The following is a 20985-nucleotide window of genomic DNA, read 5'->3' as shown; positions in this document are numbered from 1 at the left end:
TATATTTACCCATCATCATATCTATCACCCAATTTACAAACTCCTTATTAATTATCATGTCCCTCCAGTAGACAACAGCCCCAGGGGATGGCAACTCTGTATGCCAATCATGTTTATATCTGTCGTCAGAGGACTTGGACACAGATGATCCAAAACATATTTGTTCAATGTCAGAATACACGACTGAATGAATTGACTACATGTCAGTCAGTACGGGATATCCAAAGTTGAATAAGACAAGACCTTTGCCCTCAAAATTCTAATAGGACACAGAAAAACCAACTAGCCACTCAGACAGATGTAATTAATACTTTAGTAGAAGTGTGTTGAAATAGACTGCAAAGGAGGGGGCTTTTCAGTTTGGCTGGGGATTCTGGGAAAGTCTTCGCAGGGAACACAGTGTATCCTGGAGCCCAAGTAGAAGCCCAGGAAAATAAAACAGAAAGGACAGGGGTGGGGCCTAGGGGCCAGAACACCAGCAAAGAAGGGGAAGTGAGATCAAAGTAAGATTAGGGGAACTAAAACTGGAACACCACAATCTAGGAAGAGGAATTAGGAAGGAAGATTAATAGGAGCCAGATAATAAAAACCCTTTTTGCATAATGAGTTTATCTTGAAGGTTAGAATGAGTCATTGTGACAGGAAAAGGGGATACAGTGGGAGAAGTATTTTTGAAAGATCATGCATTATAATACTGAGGGTAGGGCTAGTTTTAACTCCCAGGTTTCTGAGTAAAAATTCCACATTTTTCTGTTCAATATTGAAGCAATAATTAAATCAACCACAATCAGATAAAAATAAGACAATCGGTGAGAAGCCTCAGGAAAGTAAAGAAGCTGAAGAGGCTATGAATATGTAATGAGTGTATTTCTTGGCAAAATGAATGTATGGCTCATAAAATAGTAAGTACATCATCATCATCAACAACAAAAGAAACCCCACAAGGTAAGTCCTTGGAAATCACAAAATTCTCCCCAATCAGTAAACAAGTCAACAGTATAATAAAGAATAAATAGATAAAAAGAATCCCAAGTGCCACGTGAACAATGTTGGTGACAATTGAGAAAGGAAGCAAAAGAATGGAGGAAAGTTGTATAATTCATGGTAAATATATCTTTTTAAACGTGGGTGGAGACCACTGTTTACTAAACATGAAAGATTAATATCAGTAGAGGAAGGAATTGTTTGTTTTTAATCCAAGAGGTCATTGTGAACAATGGGGGAAAAAAGAACATAAGTTACCATAGAAACCACTTTAAAAATACTGAAGCTAACTTTACTACATCCAAGGATTTCAAAATCTTATATAAATCACTTAACCCTAACTCTGTTTGATGCAGCAGCCAATTTATTTTTCTCCCAGATAGTTCCATTCACTTATTTGAGTAGAAACTAGAAGAAAATTATAATTTGCCCATTCTTAGAAATATGGCAAAGCTGCATATATATTCTTACATGATGGCTTCTTAACTATATAAACAAGTACATAACTGAATACCTATGATTAATAAGTGCTTAATTAAAGTTGCAGAACATCATACAAAATTCAGGAGCTATGTATTTAGGTATAAATGTCACACACAAAAAGAGATGTTTCAATATTACCATCAGCCACAATTAGAAATAAAATAAAAGAGAAAAATAATAACCTGGGGTGAGAATTAGTTTTCTAAGGTTCTTAAGGTATATGAGGGATATATCACATGAAATTTAAAGTCCAGTATTTTTTCCCATTATAGGTGAACATTGACCTAAATTACACATTACTGGAACTCTGAAGTTCATGGGCACCTGTGTGGTCTTCATCCCTCATACAGAGGCTAACCCAACGCCTCAGGTCTGGCTCAACACAGGAAGGGTTAAATAGCTACCAGCTCAGTGGAAGAGTTTCCTAAATGCAAATGTAGTTTTCCAGTTGTAGTGCTTTTGAGAAGGGTCCAGTCCTAGTTTTGATGGAGAGGAAATCCCAGAGTCCTCCATGTTTCAGGTATCCAAACGCCTATACTGTCATACTTCCCATTTTCTTTTCTGGAAAAGATCTGTGACCTAATTAAATACAGATCAAAGCAAAGGAAAAGGATGACACCAACTCCATAAAGATTTCCCATAAGTATTACTTTTGTTGTCTGAAAAGAATTTAATAGTAGTGTCAAGGGGTGCAACTGAAGAATTATGAGGGAAAGAAGTGCACAAGGAAGGAAGGTACTGAGATGCAAGTCACACACATGTGTCAAATGACATCACTGGGAGCACCATTCTCAGGAGGACCACCTGTCAGGTCACAGCAAGGGATCCCACCTCCACAAGAATGGAGACTTGATCAGGGTCTGAGTGTCAGGCCTTTTATCCGTAGGCTACATTTTTTATTGGGCTCTACAGAAAATACAGAATTATATGTCATAAACTAGAGGCCCAGTGCATGAAATTTGTGCACAGGTAAGGTCCCTAGGCCTGGCTGGTGATCAGGACCAATCTGTGGGGTGACCTGTGGGGTGATCAAGGGGCCCCTGCTGGCACTCACCTTGGCGAGCCTGGCACCACCCACTTGCCAACCCTGTTCCCTTCCCCCAGTCACCTATCTTGGAGGGCCTGGGGCCTGTGGACTGGGGGCAGCTCCTGTGTTGAGTGTCTGATGGTGAGTGCTCATCATAGCAACTGGTCATTCCACTGGTTGTTCTGCAGTTTGGTTGATTTGCATATTAGGTTTTTATTATATAGAATTTTTTAAAATATATATATATTTTTTTATTTATTTCAGAGAGGAAGGAAGAGGGAGAGAGAGACAGAAACATCAATGATGAGAAAGAATCATTGATTGGCTGCCACCTGCATGCTCATACTGGGGATAGAGCCCACAACCTGGTCGTGTGCCTTGACTGGAATCTAACCTGTGACCCTTCAGTCTGCAGGCTGACACTCTATCCACTGAGCCAAACCAGCTAGGGCTGTAATAAATTCTTAAGATACTGCTCTTATCTAAGTAACTTTCAAGAATCTTGCAACTCTTTTTTTAAAGATGTAAATAAAGACAAATATTCCACTTTAAAAATATATACTTTTTTGCCCTAGCTGGTTTGGCTCAGTGGATAGAGCATCAGCCTATGGACTGAAGGTTCCCAGGTTCAATTCCAGCCAAGGGCACATGCCTGGGTTTTGGGCTCTATTCCCAGTGCAGAGTGTGCAGGAGGCAGCCAGTCAATGATTCTCTCTCATCGTTGATGTTTCTCTCTTTCTCTCCCTCCCCCTTCCCTCTCTAAAATCAATGTGCTGCCTCCTGCACACCCCACAGTGGGGATGGAGCCCATAATCTGGGCATGTGTCCTGACCTTCTGCTTCATAGGTCAACACTCAACCTCTGAGCCACATTGGTCAGGCCACCTTGCAAATCTTTATTGGCAATGCATTAGACTACCCTTTTATTCTTCCCCAAATGATTTTGAACTATATACACAGGTACTTGCACCTACTCAGGACTGCTATTTATATAGATAAATAGATACAGATATATATAGAGATAGAGATAGAGATAGAGATAGAGATAGAGATAGAGATAGAGATAGAGATAGAGATAGAGAGATATAGATAGAGATATAGATGATATAGATAGATATAGATATAGATATAGATATAGATATAGATATAGATATAGATATAGATATAGATATAGATATAGATATAGATATAGATAGATATAGCTATAGATAGGTAGATACTTATATACAATAAACCTTTAGAAACATAAACATATGAAAACATTAGCATTAATATAATTTATCACTCCTCCTTGATAAGAGATAGAGATAGAGATAGAGATAGAGATATAGATAGAGAGATATAGATAGATGATATAGATGATATAGATATAGATATAGATATAGATATAGATATAGATATAGATATAGATATAGATATAGATATAGATAGATATAGCTATAGATAGGTAGATACTTATATACAATAAACCTTTAGAAACATAAACATATGAAAACATTAGCATTAATATAATTTATCACTCCTCCTTGAACCCTTTCTTCCTTTCTCTCTTCTTTTTCCCACTGAGGCTGCAGCTTCTCAGTCTCACTTGTGGGACTCTCCTCGCTCTTCAACCCCTAGTGTTTCTCAAACCTCCTCTCTTTTCTTTCTGTCCTTGTTTCCTAGGTGGTGTCAACCAAGTTCATAGCCTTAAAGGCTATCAGTGTGCTTATGATTCCCAGATGTTTTCTCCAGCTGTGCCCTCCCCTTTGATCTCTATAGTCATATAGACTCGACTACCTTCTTGGACATTTGGATGTCATTGGGTATCTAAAATATAACATGTACAAAACAAAATCAAACCCAAAAAATAACCCTTGATTTTCCTCCTCAATCTTATTCCCAACAGTCTTTGGTCTTTCTCCATTTCAAAATGAAAAATGAGGGGACAACTTTCATCCCTCTCTCTCACATATCATACCCCTTCCATCAGCAAATTATTTTGGTTTTACTTTAAAACATGTACGTATCTAGATTTTTACCACTTCTATTCCTAGCCACTATTTAAAATCTAGTCCAAGTCACTCTTATCTTTATTACCAAACTTACCTCTCTCATGGTCTCCCTGTTTCCATCATTGACTATCTATGTGATATTAAATATATTATAGTCATTTAACAAATACTTATGAAGTATCCCCATTATGAAGTGTAGCATGTTGGTCAATGTGCAGGGCACTAATGTGAATTTGACCCAATTTCTGCCACTCTGTACTTGGAGAGGATGGATTAGACATGGCGATGTAACATAATGCCAAGCAATGTAAGATTGCAAAAACAGTGCTACAAGTGCTAAAGGAATTTAGACAGAGAAGAGAGAATTTCTGATTTTATCCCTGAGATAGCTTTTGTTGAGGAAGCTTTGGAGATGGGCCTTCAATTAGGCCTGGAAGATAAGTTGAGTTTTAGAAGCAGTCAGTAGAGCTCGCTCCAGGAGGAAACAAGAGTCAGGGCACCTTCAGGATATTGCAAGTTGTGCCACTTGGCAGACATCTTGGGTTGGAGCTAGAGCAGACAAATGCTGGACAATTAAGATGGAGTTTGAGTAGGGAAGCCAAGCCAAGAACTTGGGGCTTTCATGGAGATGTCAAGGGTCAAGGAAGGTTTTTACCAGGAGAGAAACAAAATTAAAGTGTCTGCTAAAAGTAATTAATTTGGGACCAGTGTGTGAGAATGCTTTACCTTTTACTTGTAAGCTCTAGACCCTCCCACTTTTAAAGGCCAAGTGCAACAAAAGGAACCCATACCCCATATGAAATACATTTATACATAGATAATTTTGAACTGACTTGATTACCTGTGACTAATTGACATAACTTTAGTATTTGTAAATGTTTGTTAATTTAGCAGTTTCCTGTTCTATTTGACAGCCAATATTTTTACAGACCCTTGAAGATCCATAAGGCCTCAGGCACTTTGTCCATCATAGTGCACAATGGATAAAATGGCTCTGCAAACAGAAAGACCCGGAGGAAAGGGCACTAGACAAATGTAAGCTCTTTAATACCTTAAAAAGCAATATGGAAAAAAGTAATATGAACATGTAACAGACCTTTAGGACTGAAAGCATTTTAACTACAAAAACAGCACACACATCTGAGGTGAACACAGTCACCCTTTCAGGTAGGATGTGTGTCCTTAAAGTACTTTGATGGTCAAAAATTATTTTTGATTTTAAAAATTCAGAAAAATAATCTCTTCAAAGTAGAATCCAATTTTACTGGTTTCTTTGGTTTTACAAGTCTTGGACAAATTTATTTTCAGTTCATTAACTTAGGAGCCACAGTTGATCCATTTATTCATCAACTATTTATTTAACCTATGTTCCAAAATATAAAGAAATGATTGTTGTTATATGCTGAAAATTGTATTCTATTTAAATTCAAGGTAAGATCATACAACATTCATTGTAGAAAGAAATTAAACCAAAAAATTTTCTGCCTAAATACAATAGATAGATTTTTGTCATTGTTTTGTGGCTTAATAAGAAGAGAGATTAACTCAGGATCATAAAGTATAAAACTTCATCTCTTAAGGAACTATAAAAAGTTAGAATTTTTACAAGATGGAAAACTATCCCTTTCCTTATGCTTACTTAATATTAAATTAGAGCAAATTGCATTTTCATTATTTATTTATTATTGTTTATTCTATTTTTCAGTCATCATTTTTGGTAGTCTGAGCTTTTCTTTCACAGTGTAATGGGTTTATAATAAATATTATAGTAAACCAAAAACACTTAAATATTCTAGAAGGAGGCCAGGATTCTATTTTACTGAACAGTTAGCAAACTTCATAGGCATGTTTCCAATAGTAAATGTTTATCTTTTTTTCATTTGTTTCTCTTTGAATTTACTCACAAGTTTTAAAAATCAAAGTTTGACTTTGTAATTCGTTATCCAACTTTTAGATTGAGTTGACCTCTGTATGACCCTGAGCCTGCCCATTTGAATCTTCTCTGGCATTTACCCCTTGCTCTGTAAGACTGCATTGATACCCCTTATTTTACAATAGTCAACATGGATACGTTAATTAAAAATCCTTAAAGTTTAGTAGATTATTTTCAAATAAAAAAACAAATGTAATAAAAGTCAATCAACAAATTTTATTAAGTAAACATTGTGTTGGAAGTACTATGAAAAATTACCAAGAGGCTAAACTCTTATCATTATCTTCAAGAAATTGAAAACCTGAAGAGTTTAGATATTTATATTTTTAGGTGTAACTATAAAGGAAAGAGTCTCCATAAGCCACCTGCTAAATGGATCCCGTTAGCCATTAAGAGCAGAAAATGTACATACTAATTATTTGCTTTTAACATTTTAATATCTCTGTGTTATACTTTGTGTTCAGTGTTTGCTTTTAAGCTTATATTTGAATTGATGAAAGTTACAGAAAACATTCATTATTCTTAAGATCAAATGAAACCCCGCACTGCAGTCTGTCTGCTCATCCATAATTCAGGATCTCAGCCTCAGACACAAGGCTCAGACAAGCACAGATATTGGCAAAGGTGAGACACTGAATGACTACAGTAGCAGCTAAATGATGTAGCAATCTGTCTTGCACTTTAATCTTCTTGCACTAGAAATAAAAATTAAAAGCATAAAAACAGCCAAATATTATGGTTATAAACTAAATAAGCAAGAGAGGAAACATAAGTTGCAATACATGGATCTGATTCTGATATGGGAATAAAACCTAAGATGTGGAAAGGCATTTGTTACTCAGATTATCTATCCAGACAAAAAAAGAAAGAAAAAAAAAGTGGTGGGGTGAGAGGCAGAATGAAGAATGAAGAATGTTCTTAGGGATTTGAACTTTGAAAATAGATAGCATCTCTAGTTCTAATTCGGTTCATAGAAAAAGTATTTTCCTCAAATAAATTTCTTCATGTGTCCTAATTATCTGGGCAATAATGCCCACCCTCCATTGGTCACTAAACACCCTTGACAGGTCTTGTCTGTCCGGGATGTTGACTCTTGCTTGGGCTCAAAACATCAGTGAGCTGGACGGAGAGAACTGAACACAGGAGGAGACATGTCCCTCGCCAGCTGAATCAGCGGGATTAACCAGAAGATCAATAGGCGAGCAGATCGATCTGCCAGGCCCCTTCACTTCCGGAGGTCCATTTTGTTTCCTCTGATGCAGGCCAGGCTAGATGTGGCTGCAAGACCTTTCATTTTATAACCATTAATAACATATATATATATATATATATTAATATGTATGTATGTATGTATGTATGTATGCATATACATCTGACATAGTTGATGCTAAGAGCTAATGTAACTGTCTAGTGCTCAGAAATCTCATCTCTTTCTAAACTATAAGGTTTATTGCTCTAAATTTGTCAGGTACCCTTATGACATGTTGTAACGCTATCTTTGACTAGAAAGGAAAAACAAAAATATAGTAAGTGTAGTCATCTCACTATGTAATAAAATTACTAGTTTTTTTCAGCACAGAATATATAAAACCATTAGAATTCCTCTCCAAATCTGAAAAAAAATTGCAACCAATGATGAGAACTTTGCCTTCTCATGCAATTTTCTTCCATGGCTATTGCAACTGTTCACCACATCCCGGTATTTATAGTTTTCAAAGCAACTCACTGAGCTTGACAACAATCCCGAGAGGGTCAGTCCCCATTTTGTAAGTGGGGTCCCTAAGTGTATGGATATTAAATAGGACATCCACTGTCACAGGTGAAGGATGGGGCAGGAGGGAGCCTCCAAAGCTTTCCTCCATCCCATACACATCTCAAGAAAAACCACTTATATATCCACCACAAAAAATATTTTAATTTTTCCACCCAGTAATCCCACTTCTAGGAATATATCCCAAGAAACCAGAAACACCAATCATAAAGGATATATGCACCCCTATGTTCATAGCAGTACAATTTACAATGGCTAATATTTGGAAACAGCGTAGGTACCCATCAGCAGATGAGTGGATTAAAAAAACTGGTACATCTATACAATGGAATACTTTGCTGCTGTAAAAACGAAGTCTTACTATTTGCAACAGCCTGAGGGACCTGGAGAGCATTATGCTAAGCAAAATAAGCCAGTCAGAGAAAGATAAATATCACATGATCTCACTCATACATGGAATATAATAAACAACATAAACTGATGAACTAAAATAGATCAGAGGCATAGAAGCATTGAATAAACCATCCAACATCAGAGGGAAGGCAGGGAAGTGAAGGGAAGAGAGGGAGAGAGATAAACCAAAGGACTTGTATAAATGCATATGAGCATAACCCATGGACACAGTCAGTAATGGGGGGGGGTGAGGCCATGTGCTTGGGGGCGGGGATGAGCGGGAGAAATCAATGGGGGGGAAAGGATTCATATGTGATACTTTAAACAATAAAGAATTTAAAAATAAATAAATTACATTCAAACATTAAAATATATATGTATTTTAAAAATCACGCTAAACATTAGTACAGTACTCTGTTCTTTCCTCTCACCCCTAACCATAACCTTGAAAGAATTGTCATTCAACTTAAAATATGAATAAAATGTCTGTAGGATCATAATCCAATTCTGAGTTATTTTCAAATGTACTCTTTATAATTTCCCTTTATTGTCAATCACATCCAGATAATTTTCCCATTTAATGCACTCAAAGGAAAATCTGCTTAATCACCTAATTAATTACCTTCCCCCAGTTTGTAAGAGACCTGTAGGTTTCCTTTCCATTACTTCGAAGATGAGGTCACTGAGACACCAAATGCACAGAATGGCTCAGTAATTAACACCCAGGCAAACAGCCAAGACAAGACACAGAGGCATGGAACTCCAAATTCAGTGTTCCACCTCCCCAAGTAAAGACATATCGGGTCTAGTAATAATTAATGTCGTTTTAAAACATTCGTTTAAAATCTTGCTTGGCGTTGACTTGTATTGACATAACCTTCAAACACGTGGTATCTACAGAACGTGTGAAGTGCAATTAACAAGTTTTGCTTGAAAAAGTTTGTGTTTGGTTTGGTTTTTGTTGCAAAACTAGGGCTAAGAAGATGGCGGATGAAGAGCATATTCGGCACTGCATGCTTTACGAGTTCCAATTAGGAAGAAAAGCAAGTGAGGCTGCAAAAAACATCTGTAGTGCTCTTGGTCAAGATGCAGTTAGCGCCAGAAAATGCCAGCGTTGGTTTGAGAAATTTCGCGAGTTACCGGAGATGAAGAATGGGTGCTGTATGTTAATTTGAAAAGGCGGCCTCAACGGTTGGACAAAAATGAGGCTCCGCAGCCCACGCCAAAACCTGACTTGCATGCGAAAAAAGTGATGTTGTGTGTTTGGTGGAATTTTAAAGGAATTCTTCATTATGAACTTTTACCATCTAACCAAACCATTACAAGTGCAGTGTATAGTGCCCAATTGGAAAGGTTAGCCCAAGCTTTAAGAGAAAAAGAACCCGCGCTGATTAATCGGAAGGGCGTAATTCTTCACCACGATAACGCACGACCACATACTGCAAGAATCACTGCTGAAGAACTGCGCCAGTTGGAATGGGAAGTTCTCCCTCAACCTGCATATTCTCCTGATATTGCCCCTTCTGATTACCATTTGTTTCATTCTTTGCAAAACTTTCTTCTTAGAAAAAAATTTAATAATGAAGAATGCCTCAAAAATGCATTGACCAAATTTTTTGCATCAAAATCACAAGAATTTTACAATAGAGGGATTAAAATGCTTCCTGAGCATTGGGCACAAGTAGTAGAAAACAACGGCAACTATATTGTTGATTAAATTTTGTTGTATTGTTTAAATAAATTCGATTTTAAAAAAGTATTAGAAAACGACATTAATTATTACTAAACCTAATACAACTTACACTGGAGGTCCCTGGCACTGGGCAGACCCAGTCAGAGATCCACTTAGCCTATGGAGGAAGTCTATGCCCACATACTCAACAGAGATCTGTTCCTTTACCTAGCCAGGCTCTTTCTGGCATCTCGAGTGTCATCTTTACAACAATAAATCTGAAATAAGCACCACTCGAACCAAAGCATCAAAACTCTGTCTGGGCAGATAAAAATGATTGGGGATCACATGAGGATGGAAGCTTCTAATTGGTGGTTTCTGGTCAGGTGAAGAAACTCCCAGTTTCCCTCATGACCTGATTTTCTAAAACAGGGAGCATATTCCAGGCCATAAACATCCAGACTGAAGCATTTAGTCTGTATTGGAAAGGTCAAGCGTGCCTAACTGAAAATTAATGCTATGCACATCAAGTCCACTGCAAGCCGGGGAAGTGGAGTTATGACAGATTAATATGATGCCCATGGTGCAAAGCCACACTGACCACTTGCTAGAAAGCCTAAAGGCCACCCTATAAGATTATTTGACAAAGACTAGAGCAAATCCCTGATAATATTGAATATTTTTATATCCTAAGAACGTGCATTTGAAACCTGGGAGAGGTAGAATGGGAATTGCACAGAGAAGCAGTATTTTCTTATATCTATAGATGATGATGATTTTTCTGGCTCAAGGAAGGACTATACATGTTTAAAGAAAATCCACAAATAGGAACTCATTTATGAGCTGCCATAACATTTGACTGTTGACTCTCTCGCAAAGAGCACCATGCTCTTAAAGAAACAACACTGGTGGGATCGGTTCCAGTCCACAGGCTGCCACTAACCATTGATCTCACCACCCCTTTGGGCCTCTTTGCCTCATTTTGCTTAAAGACTTTCTGTATCTCTAAGGGCTTTCCTGTTGGGATAAGTATGCCACTAGTTTACGTATCTGACAATAGCATCTAGTTATTTGTTACTACTGTCACGGTGCTGTGTTGCCATTTGTTACTGAAGGACTAGAGGCCCGGTGCACTAAATTTGTGCACAGAGTGGGCATATGTCCCTTAGTCCAGCCTGCACACTCTCCAATCTGGGACCCTTCAAGGGATGTCCGATTGCCTGTTTAGGCCCGATCCTGATGGGCAGTCGGACATCCCTCTCACAACCCAGGACTGCTGGCTCCCAACCGCTCGCTTTCCTGCATGCTTGATTGTCCTTACCTGCTTCTGCCTGCCAGCCTGATCACCCTTAATCACTCTCCTGCCCACCTGATTGGCACCTAATTGCTCCCCTCCTGGTCTGATTGTCTCTAACTGCCCTCCTCTGATGGCCAGGTCACTCCTAACTGCCCTCCCCTGCTGGCTTGATCCCCCACAATTGCCCTCCCCTGCTGGCCATCTTTTAGTGGCCATCTTGTGTCCACTTGGGGACAGCCATCTTCCCCTACATTGGTATGGCCATCTTGTGTGTTGGAGTGATGGTAAGTTTTGCATATTGCCTCTTTATTAGATAAGATAATTTACTATAACTCTGGACTCTCACTGGACACCAAATAACCATTAATAAGGCTGCACAAATGCAGATGCAAATTCAAAATAAGAACTTTGTCTTTTTGTACCTGAAGAAGACAGAATCCTAAAGTATCATTGAGTCCTTTGAAAACACTGGGATAAATGACATTTTGCGATTCCTTGCTATGGTTTCATAAGATTGAATAAACATGCAAGCACCTTGAAAAGGTTCTGAGAGAAAAGGATATTGAAAGCGCAGTAACAACGAAAGCCAGACAACGAGGCCACGTCTGTGCCTTACCTTGAAGCCTCTGCATCACGTTGGCAATGTCCCGCGGAGACCGAGAGGCCGTCCTGGAGGCTGCCATGGTGTCCGCTGCGCAGGAAACTCACAGCAGAGACCCTTGGCTCCAGGCAGAGCAGGACTAGGCCGCTCCAGAAAACACCTTGATCTTCACTGGATCTATGGGGTCATGATGCAACCCCGGGCACGATGGCAGTCAGGGTGGAGAAAGCACTCCCCAAGGTGAAACCCACTTCTTTTCCTTCCTCTTCAATAAACTCAGGAACCTGAAAAACACACAGAAAGGGTGCATATGAAAATATCTACATAGGTCATCATAGTGCTAAAATAAGAGCTATTTCTATTCAATTTGAAGAGATGATTCCCCACCAAGTAGAATGATTAATGGGAAAAATACTTATAAGGTACTAGGCAACTACAAGGAATTTTGATGATAGTTGATAAAACAAATTCATACACAAGACACATGCAATAGAATTGGTAGCTAAGGGGAGAAATGTTCACTTTTACTTCATGTTTTTTAAACTAGAAACTTTCTCCATTGGTCTATGAAAAGTGAAAGTTTAAAACAGGAGTTCTATGTCTGTTTCCCCACAGGCTCTCTTACCTACACTGTGTTAGCCTGCTTTGCACAGCTGGTTTTGCCATTTTGTTTGTACACTTTCCAGGAATGAGATCAAATCTTAGCTCCTAACAACACTTTGGTGAATTAAAACATAAATATAAAACTATTTTATTCTAAAATTTGGAGTTTCAAATATCCTGACTTTAGAAGTCAAAATTGGTTAGATTTAGTGTTATTTCTCTCCCCACAGATTTTGAAGTAAGTTGTAAGGGTGGAGTAGTGGTGGTTAAGCGGACAAGATGTTTTCCTTCTAACTTCTTCCTAAAGTCTCTGCTTTGATCCAGTTTAGCTCATAATTCTTCAGTGGGGGAAGGAGAAAAGAGATAAGAGAGTAGTTGCTGAAATCTTGACATTGAGACATGTACTTGGAACAAGGATTTCTTAACCCTGGGGTTAGCTGAAGAGCAGGTTTTGCCACAGATAAAATAACTAATGACCGAAAAAGAGGAAAGCGCAAAATGTGCCCAGAGAAAGAAACTTAAGCGTGGGGCCAAACTAAAAGGGCCTCTGTAAGAGTGACACTTCTTACAGTTCACACACATGTCTGTGGTATGATGATGAAGGTGGAGAAGAGGAATGGGGAGGGGGGCAAGGGAGGATGATAGAAACAAAACTGTAGAGAAAACACAGCACATGTACGTGTGATGGTCCACTTATCAAAAGGAAAAATAAAAATGTAAGAGGAGTCTATGAATGCTATAAAACTTCTATTATCAACTGAATGTATATAAACATTATTTGTGAAGGATTGGTTAAGTAGAAGCTGTAAGGTGTCATTATTAACACTAGTATATACTGGGTTCTGGTTAGAAAGCACAAATGCCCAAGCTGATAGTAATCTTTTTAAATTATTTTATTTTTTAAATATATTTTTATTGATTTCAGAGAGGAAGGGAAAGGGAGAGAAATATAGAAACATAGATGATGAGAGAGAATCATTGACCGGCTGCCTCTTGCATGCCCCACAGTGGGGATCAAGCCCGCAACCTGGGCATGTGTCCTGACCGGGAATCAAATTGTGACCTCCTGGTCATAGGTCGATGCTCAACCACTGAGCCACACCAGCAGCGCAACAGTAATCTCTTTTAGATTACCGTTTTGAAAAGGATGCAAAACATTGCACACCGCTACTGTCCCCACGTGCAAAAGCATCTAAAAAGTGTACTGGGGCAGAAAAGGGACTCTGGTCACTTAGCAAGTTAGGGGACAGGGGTGGGCACAGTGAATGGCATTAACTGATAAAAGGGCAGAAGCGAACTTCTCTTGGCTGCTTGAAAGGATACCCACTGGAAGTAGACCCAGTACTTGGCGGCTTCTCAGTGAGTGGCTCTCTCAGTGATTCTCAGAGGAGGAATGATTACTATGGCTGGCCTGCCATGCATCCAGGCCCATAGCCTGCGATGACTGTGCCCATTAGCAGCCTTCACCTGCCCACATACACAAGCTGCCTTAATTTGAAAACCAACAGACAATGAGAAGTGCCTGAGGAATCTTACAAGTGCCTCCTCTAAGCTGTTAGAAAGTTAGATTCTCCAAATGCAACACTATAACTTTCTGAAATCTATCTATCTATCTATCATCTATCTATCTATCTATCTATCATCTTTATCATCTACCTGCCTACATATATACTAAGTAGGGATGAGAAAAGAGATTCATTTTCATTCAGCTGCCCCACACCAAGCCATGCTCAGCACTGTAGCTCGCAGATGGTAAGACATGGCTACCACAGTCAATCAAGAATAGTGAAATGAAAAGTATTTTTTTAAAGTCATCGCATGGCTTATCACCATGTTCCTACCCTCTCATAGTTCACATTCATGTTACCCAATAGATTAACACTGAAATATGTATTTATCCTTCCCTCTTTTGATACCACATGAAAGTCAGAATAGCTTTGTTGTGTCCAACTTCAGCTTATGCATCAGTCTTACTTCTACAGTACGGCCTATTCATCTTAGTACCACCCTTCAGCATTATTTTCCCTCCATTGCTCCAATACTACCCATCTATACTATTATGCATATGATTTGTCTTATATTTTTCACCATTATTAATCTTAGCTCACTCTAAGATCATTGCTAGCCTTATCTCACTCAAATTAGACCACGAATATTTTGCAGGTATAGAGACTATAAGTCTTATTGCTTTGACATCTCACCTCTCATTACCAAGTATATCTGTGAGCACATCGCAGTCCTCAACACATATTTTTGTTTAATAAAATCAAGTTCATAATACCTCACCTCTATGAGCTAACCCCCAGAAAACCTTCTTCCCCACTGCAAAAGGGGTTGATGCAATATCCTTCCTATTTTACACACGAGATAAAATATTTTGCATGTGTACACATATTTCCTCTTTTGCAAAATCATGATACTTTTGCTTTTTACTGATACTTTGACTTCAGAGGACATACAACTTGATTCAAAAAGTTTAAATTAGTAAAACAAAGATAATAAAAGGAGACTGGGAATTAGAAGGTATGATTTCTAGGCTTAGTTGTGTTCCAGCCAGTTGGGTGATCTGGAGCTGGTTCTGTGGACAGAAGCTCTCGACCACTGCCGGTCCCAGGGAGTGTGGTGCCCTGAAATGGGCTAAAAAGACATGGAGCTGAATCCAAAGTTTGCACCTTACTGTCTGAGTGACCTTAAGATAAGGGAACTTTTCTAAGCACTTGTTTCCTCATCTGCAAAAGGAAATAATTTTATGCCAATAAGTTTAATTTCATCCTGCTAAGTTAAATTGAAAATGTGTCTGGCATGTAGTAGAGTTTCAGTTAATCACTGGTCCCATCTTCTTTCCCCGGGCCTCAGTTTCTCTACCTGCAATTTGAGTGAAGAAATACTCTCACGTGTGCTCTTCAGTTCCAAAACCAATGGCAGCACATGTGACAGCTAAAACCACTACAGGTACAAGGTCACAAGGTCTTGAAGGTCACTCCTCAAACTGACTGATTACCTAGCAGTGGCTGTGCCCGTGACCTCTCAAACCAGAATGATGGGAGGACAACCATGTCCAGGCAGAGGATATTGTGAGGGGTGGGAGAGGGAGAGGGGAGCAACCCGCACTGGGATGCAAAGGAAGAATTAGGTAGACATTGCTGGGCTGTGTACCAATGAGCAGTCCCTGCACCATCTCCAAACCCTTCCAGCAGGAGGAACTGAGATTCCAAGGTAGCTAAGTCCAGCCTCCACGCCAAGCAGAGAGGCAAGATTCCTGTATTATTTCATTCAGGAAAAAAAAAGGGTATTGAGAAACTATTTGACAATGGTACTGAGTAAATAGCAGTGAACAAGACAGATAAGCCTCTCTGAGAGCTTATGTACCAGAGGAGATGATAAATCAACACTACAGCCAAGGAGAGTGAGTGTTATAACAGAGAAACCCAGGGTTTTGTGGAAACAAGCTCAATGCCCAATCAATAGCTATCTGTTGTATTTATTGTGCAGAATGCAGAGGGATTTTAAACTGGCTGCTGTTTGGGATTCTCCTATCTCCACAATCAGCAAACTGTGGCCTGTGAGCCACATGCGGCTCTTTGGCCCCTTGAGTATGGCTCTTCCACAAAATACCATGGCTTGGGCAAGTCTAAGTCTATTTTGAAGAAGTGGCGTTAGAAGTTTAAGTTTAAAAAGTGTGGCTCTCAAAAAGAAATTTCAATTGTTGTATTGTTGATATTTGGCTCTGTTGACTAATCAGTTTGCCGACCACTGTCCTATCTAAACAGCATGTGCCTCTGTGAGAAGCATAGCAGCAAGTCATCACAGCGGGGAATTGCCAGTCTCCAGGCAGAGTGGACAACTGGTTAGTGAAGCAGTTTCTGGTTTGTGCTCCTAAAAAGGAAGACACTAACTATGAAAAAATGCTAGAAGAGATCCTCTGAGGCCACAGAAATACATCTTAAAATAATGTAACTATAAGTTTAGGCCTGGAGAAAGGAGAGCAGAAAACTCCAAACCCGCAATAATCAAAGCTGATGTGGCATGTTCCTAATTGAAGACGAAGTGACACCATAAAACATAAACTGATGGACAGCATGTTGCTAGGGTATGCATGGAGTGCAGATATTACTTAATGAGCTACCCAAATATGCTCAAGAAGAGCATCGCTATTAAAATCCACTTAAATAAAAATAGAAAAGCTAATGAATGCATTCTGACCTCCTTCTTTCTAGCTAAGTTCTTGGCTGGAATGAGTCACATACGTGTCTAATTTTAAATTCCGTTACTGATTTTCTCTTTCACCCTTTAGTAATGGTACTAATTAATAACAAAACATTAAGATGGCTAAATGGTATAAAAATGGCTAAAGGAAAGAAGAGGGCCATCCTGGAGTTATCATAAATATACTGCTAAAGTACACTGAGTGGCCAGATTATTATGATCTCTGAATGCATAATAATCTGGCCATCAGTGTACACACACACACACACACACACACACACACACACACACATTAGAGGCCCAGTGTACGAATTGGTGCATGGATGGGATCCAGCCAGCCCGGTCAGGGGGCGGGGTCATTGCGGGTGGCCTGCCTGTCTGCTGGTCAAACTCCTGGTAGAAGGGACAATTTGCATGTTAGCCTTTTATTATATAGAATATATACTGAGTGGCCAGATTATTATGTGTTCAGAGATCATCATAATCTGGCCACTCAGTGTATGTGGCTGGGGTATCAGTGATTACTCACTAGTATAAAATCTACAGGGCACCAAATAAGCATTGGTCCTTCGCCTGCAAGAGCAAAAATACAAACAAGTCATCAAAAGACCAAGGACAGAGCTGACTGGCATGAGAGAGAGTGTCACAATTCAGCTTCATTTTTATAAACTCGGAGTATGGTTAACCATGCCCAAACATATCAGCTTCCTCTCTGTCATACTTTGCTAGAGCATATACCGCACTCGTTGCCAAGCATTCGCTCTTGTTGAGTTGGCTGTAAGGAAGGGCACAGGATTGTACCACAGAGGAGGAGAAATGCAGATTTCCTCACCGGGGCGTCCTGGGGCCCGTGCCTGTCACTTCAGGCCACAGGGTGTGGCTGCAGAATTGAGTACGGGAACCCGCAGGAGAAACTGCTACCAAGCTCGCCCAGCCAAGGGCTTGCCTCCTCTTTCCATGACACCTCCTCTCATTTCTAAGAAGCTGCTGCATAATTATCAGCGAGCGAGCCTTAGGTGTAGCACCCTACACATTTCACACAGGCAATTCTGGAACATCTTAAAATTGGTACACCGCCCGGCCCCACTCCCTACTCCTTTGCAGAAAAGCATCCAGTGAAAACAACTCTTTTTATGGGCACAGTGACACAGTGACGACAGAAAGAAAACTGGGGGAAATCACCAGCCAGGAAGATAGTAAGGAGACTGTCACATAGAAGCTACGCAAATGTGTTCAAAGGTCAGCAATGTTATCTGAGCCACTCTGTGCTTGTATCTTTGCACGAAACATACGATGCTAGCTTCATCTGGCACATTTCATTCTACATTTGCCACAAAGTAATAAGCAGGTTCAAAGACACAAGGAGAAAAGACATGCTCTATTCCCCTGCGCTGGTGATGTCAGGGACTTCTTATCTATACTATTAATCTCTCTCTCTCACCCTGGGCAACCATGGGCCTCTGCACAAACCGGCCTCATGACTCATGGTGAAATCAGCACTTCACGCACATGTGGGTCACATTAATAACCTTCGCCTAATTGAGAATCATGACACTTTCTCTTGGATAGATCTGGTTTCTGGTGACAAATGTTTACTTTTGGCAAGTGGCTCCCAGATGAAGACAGACATAGGCCGCTAAAAAAAAGAAAAAATAATAACAATTCACTTTGCACTTTCTTAACCTCCCCTGGAAAATTGCAGCTACATCCTGGGTTTCTATCCCAAACGGGGCAGCTCAGAAATGCACATTCCAGGATGGCAGGGCCGATTCCACAACCGACGATGCTTCTGGCTGGGCCGGACCTGACTCTGTTTCACGAAAGAGGGCCTGAACTTGCAGCATCCCCGCCGTTATCCAGGCTGCACCCGACTCCGTTTTGCAAAGGGGTCCATCCCTCTGCTGGGCAGCTGATGCTGTTCTAGGATCTCGCTGGTTCCGGGCCCCGCGCCCTGCACCTGCGGCCGCGGGAAGCATCCCTTCACAGGAGGGACTCCTCAGCAGCCATGCAGAGAGCAAGGCACAGCCTGTCTGTCTGGAGCGTGTTTCTGGGCGGAGAGGAAAGTTCTCTTGGCCTCTAGGGAAGGCTCTCCGCGGCTGCATTTGCTGGGTGACAGCTGAGTGGAGTCTGGACCTGGGGCCTCCTTCAGGCTTCCAGCCCAGGGCTCTGCCGCCCGTCCCCGCTCCCTCGGCCCTTCCTAAAATAGTCCCGGGTGGAGGAAGGGAGGCTCCGAGAACGTGTCCACCCCACGGCCCTGCATCTCCCCTCTGAGCGGAGCGCCGCTGCCAGCCATCACAATCACAACGCCAGGGAGGCAGCCTCTTGCTCCGGCATCACCGGAGCCAGAAAAGGGTGCCATCAGCGGAAATGACAAGCCGGAGAGGGGGCTAGGGATGGGGGCACTACGTCCTAGAGGCTGGGAGCGCCCATCCCTCCGCCTGCCTCCCCATCCCAGAGCACCGCACGCCCCCGCCGCCACCAGCCACCGCCTCCCCCTGCACGCACCGCCCTGCCAGCCAGTGCAAACTTGCTCGCAATCTGTCTGCCATCCCTCCGGCTGGCACCCAGCTCCTCACCCCCTCTCCTTTTCTTCCCGCCCCCATTTCTCCTCCCCTTTACCTTCTCTCTCCCGGGCCGGTGCCGGCTCCGGGCGGCGCAGGGAGCGAATGGCCGGCGCGGGCTCCGGAGCCCCGGCGCCAGCGGATGGATGCGGGGCTGCGGGGAGCCGGCCGCCCCGGTTCCGAGTGCAACGCGCGGGGCGGGCTCCGAGCCGCCGAGCTGGCGCACCGCTCCCCCGGCGCAGGCTGCTCCCTCCTCTGCAACCGGTCCTCCCCCCTCTGCAACCGGTCCTCCCCGCGCTGCACCCTGGGGGGTCAGGCCTCCCCCCGCTGCTCCCCGGGCTAGTACTCCCTTCCGAGGGCCAGGCCGGGTGCTGGTGCGGTTCCCAGGCGGGGTCCCGGCACAGCCCGGAGGCGCCACACCCCTCCTGGCCCCGCGCCAGGCCCCAGGTTGCGCTGGTCCCCAGACCGGGACCAGGAGGCTGTGGAACTGGCTTCCCTCCCTCCCTCCCTCCCTCCCTCCCTCCTTCCCTCCCGCAGATGCGTGGCCTCGGGCAGTTCTCGGCAGCAGCCAAGTCCGGTCTGCGACCCCCCTCTATGAGCCTCTCAGCCCCTGGGGGTCTGGGCGGGAAGAAAGGGCCTAGAGCCCCAGCTATTGAATAGAATACCGCTGCAGCCACCGGCCCGACCTCCGCCTGGGGTTCCTCCCCGCCCCTCCACACACACACACACACACACACACACACACACACACACACACACACCCGTTGACCTTTTTGGAGGAGAAGCTATCTGAAAAGGCCGGGAAGTGCCCTGATGGTCCCCGGAAGGAAGTGATGCGGTTCAATAAGAACATTCCAGGGCTCCCATTCAAAGGGCTCCCAGAAAGATAAGGGCAGCTGACCTTTTGACTGTCAAATCAGCAGCCCATACCGTAGGGGAGACTGGTCAGGGCTTTGCAGGGTTTGGCTATTGTTGTTTATCAAGCTTAGCTCTCCTGAGAAGGTACTGGGCACCTTCCTCAGATGGATTTATGCCTGAGTGTTGTTTATTAAGGTGATGCTGAGGAATTGCCTTCAGTTTCCTCAGCTGCACCACTTGAGCCTGTGTGCGTTTTTCAGGCAAGGCCTTCTGGTGCTGGAGAGATCTCTGCGTTGGTGTTGCCTAGCAGCCCTCGAGAGAAGGATTTTGTTGTGGTTTTATGGTTTCCAAGCAAAGTCAAACATGACCTCCCTTCACGGACAGGGGCAGGGGACGAGGGCAGCTAACATAATGGAAGCGATGTCGCAAGAATCTTAAGCATAATAATCACCCCCTAGAATTTTCAATCTGAACCAAACAGTTCTTACTCTCTAAACTTGCTGAATGGGCGGGCTGGCTCACAAAGCAAAAGTTTCTCTTTCCCTCACTTACTGCCAACACTCCAGTCTTGAACTTTGCATTTAAAAAATTTTCCCCCTTTGG

The 20985-nt window shown here is 42.0% G+C and overlaps 1 protein-coding gene across 2 annotated transcripts in view; it reads right to left on the bottom strand.

The window, feature by feature from the left end:
- The window catches only part of SYNE1 (spectrin repeat containing nuclear envelope protein 1), a 373726-nt gene extending 353976 nt beyond the window's left edge, over window positions 1-19750 (bottom strand). For both annotated transcript variants that reach the window (XM_036414424.2, XM_036414425.2), the window contains exons 1-2: window positions 19583-19750; window positions 12170-12438 (exon numbers count right to left, since the gene is read on the bottom strand). In XM_036414424.2, the coding sequence (XP_036270317.1) occupies window positions 12170-12236 (67 nt within the window). In that variant the 5' untranslated portion in view covers window positions 12237-12438; window positions 19583-19750. The remainder of the gene's footprint in view (window positions 1-12169; window positions 12439-19582) is intronic.
- Between the last annotated feature and the right edge of the window lie 1235 nt (window positions 19751-20985).

This window comes from Pipistrellus kuhlii, unplaced genomic scaffold (genome assembly GCF_014108245.1).
Source record: "Pipistrellus kuhlii isolate mPipKuh1 unplaced genomic scaffold, mPipKuh1.p scaffold_m20_p_5, whole genome shotgun sequence".
Lineage (NCBI taxonomy): Eukaryota > Metazoa > Chordata > Mammalia > Chiroptera > Vespertilionidae > Pipistrellus > Pipistrellus kuhlii.
Note: the sequence above shows the minus strand (reverse complement) of the source record. Positions and strands in the feature narration are given on the sequence as shown.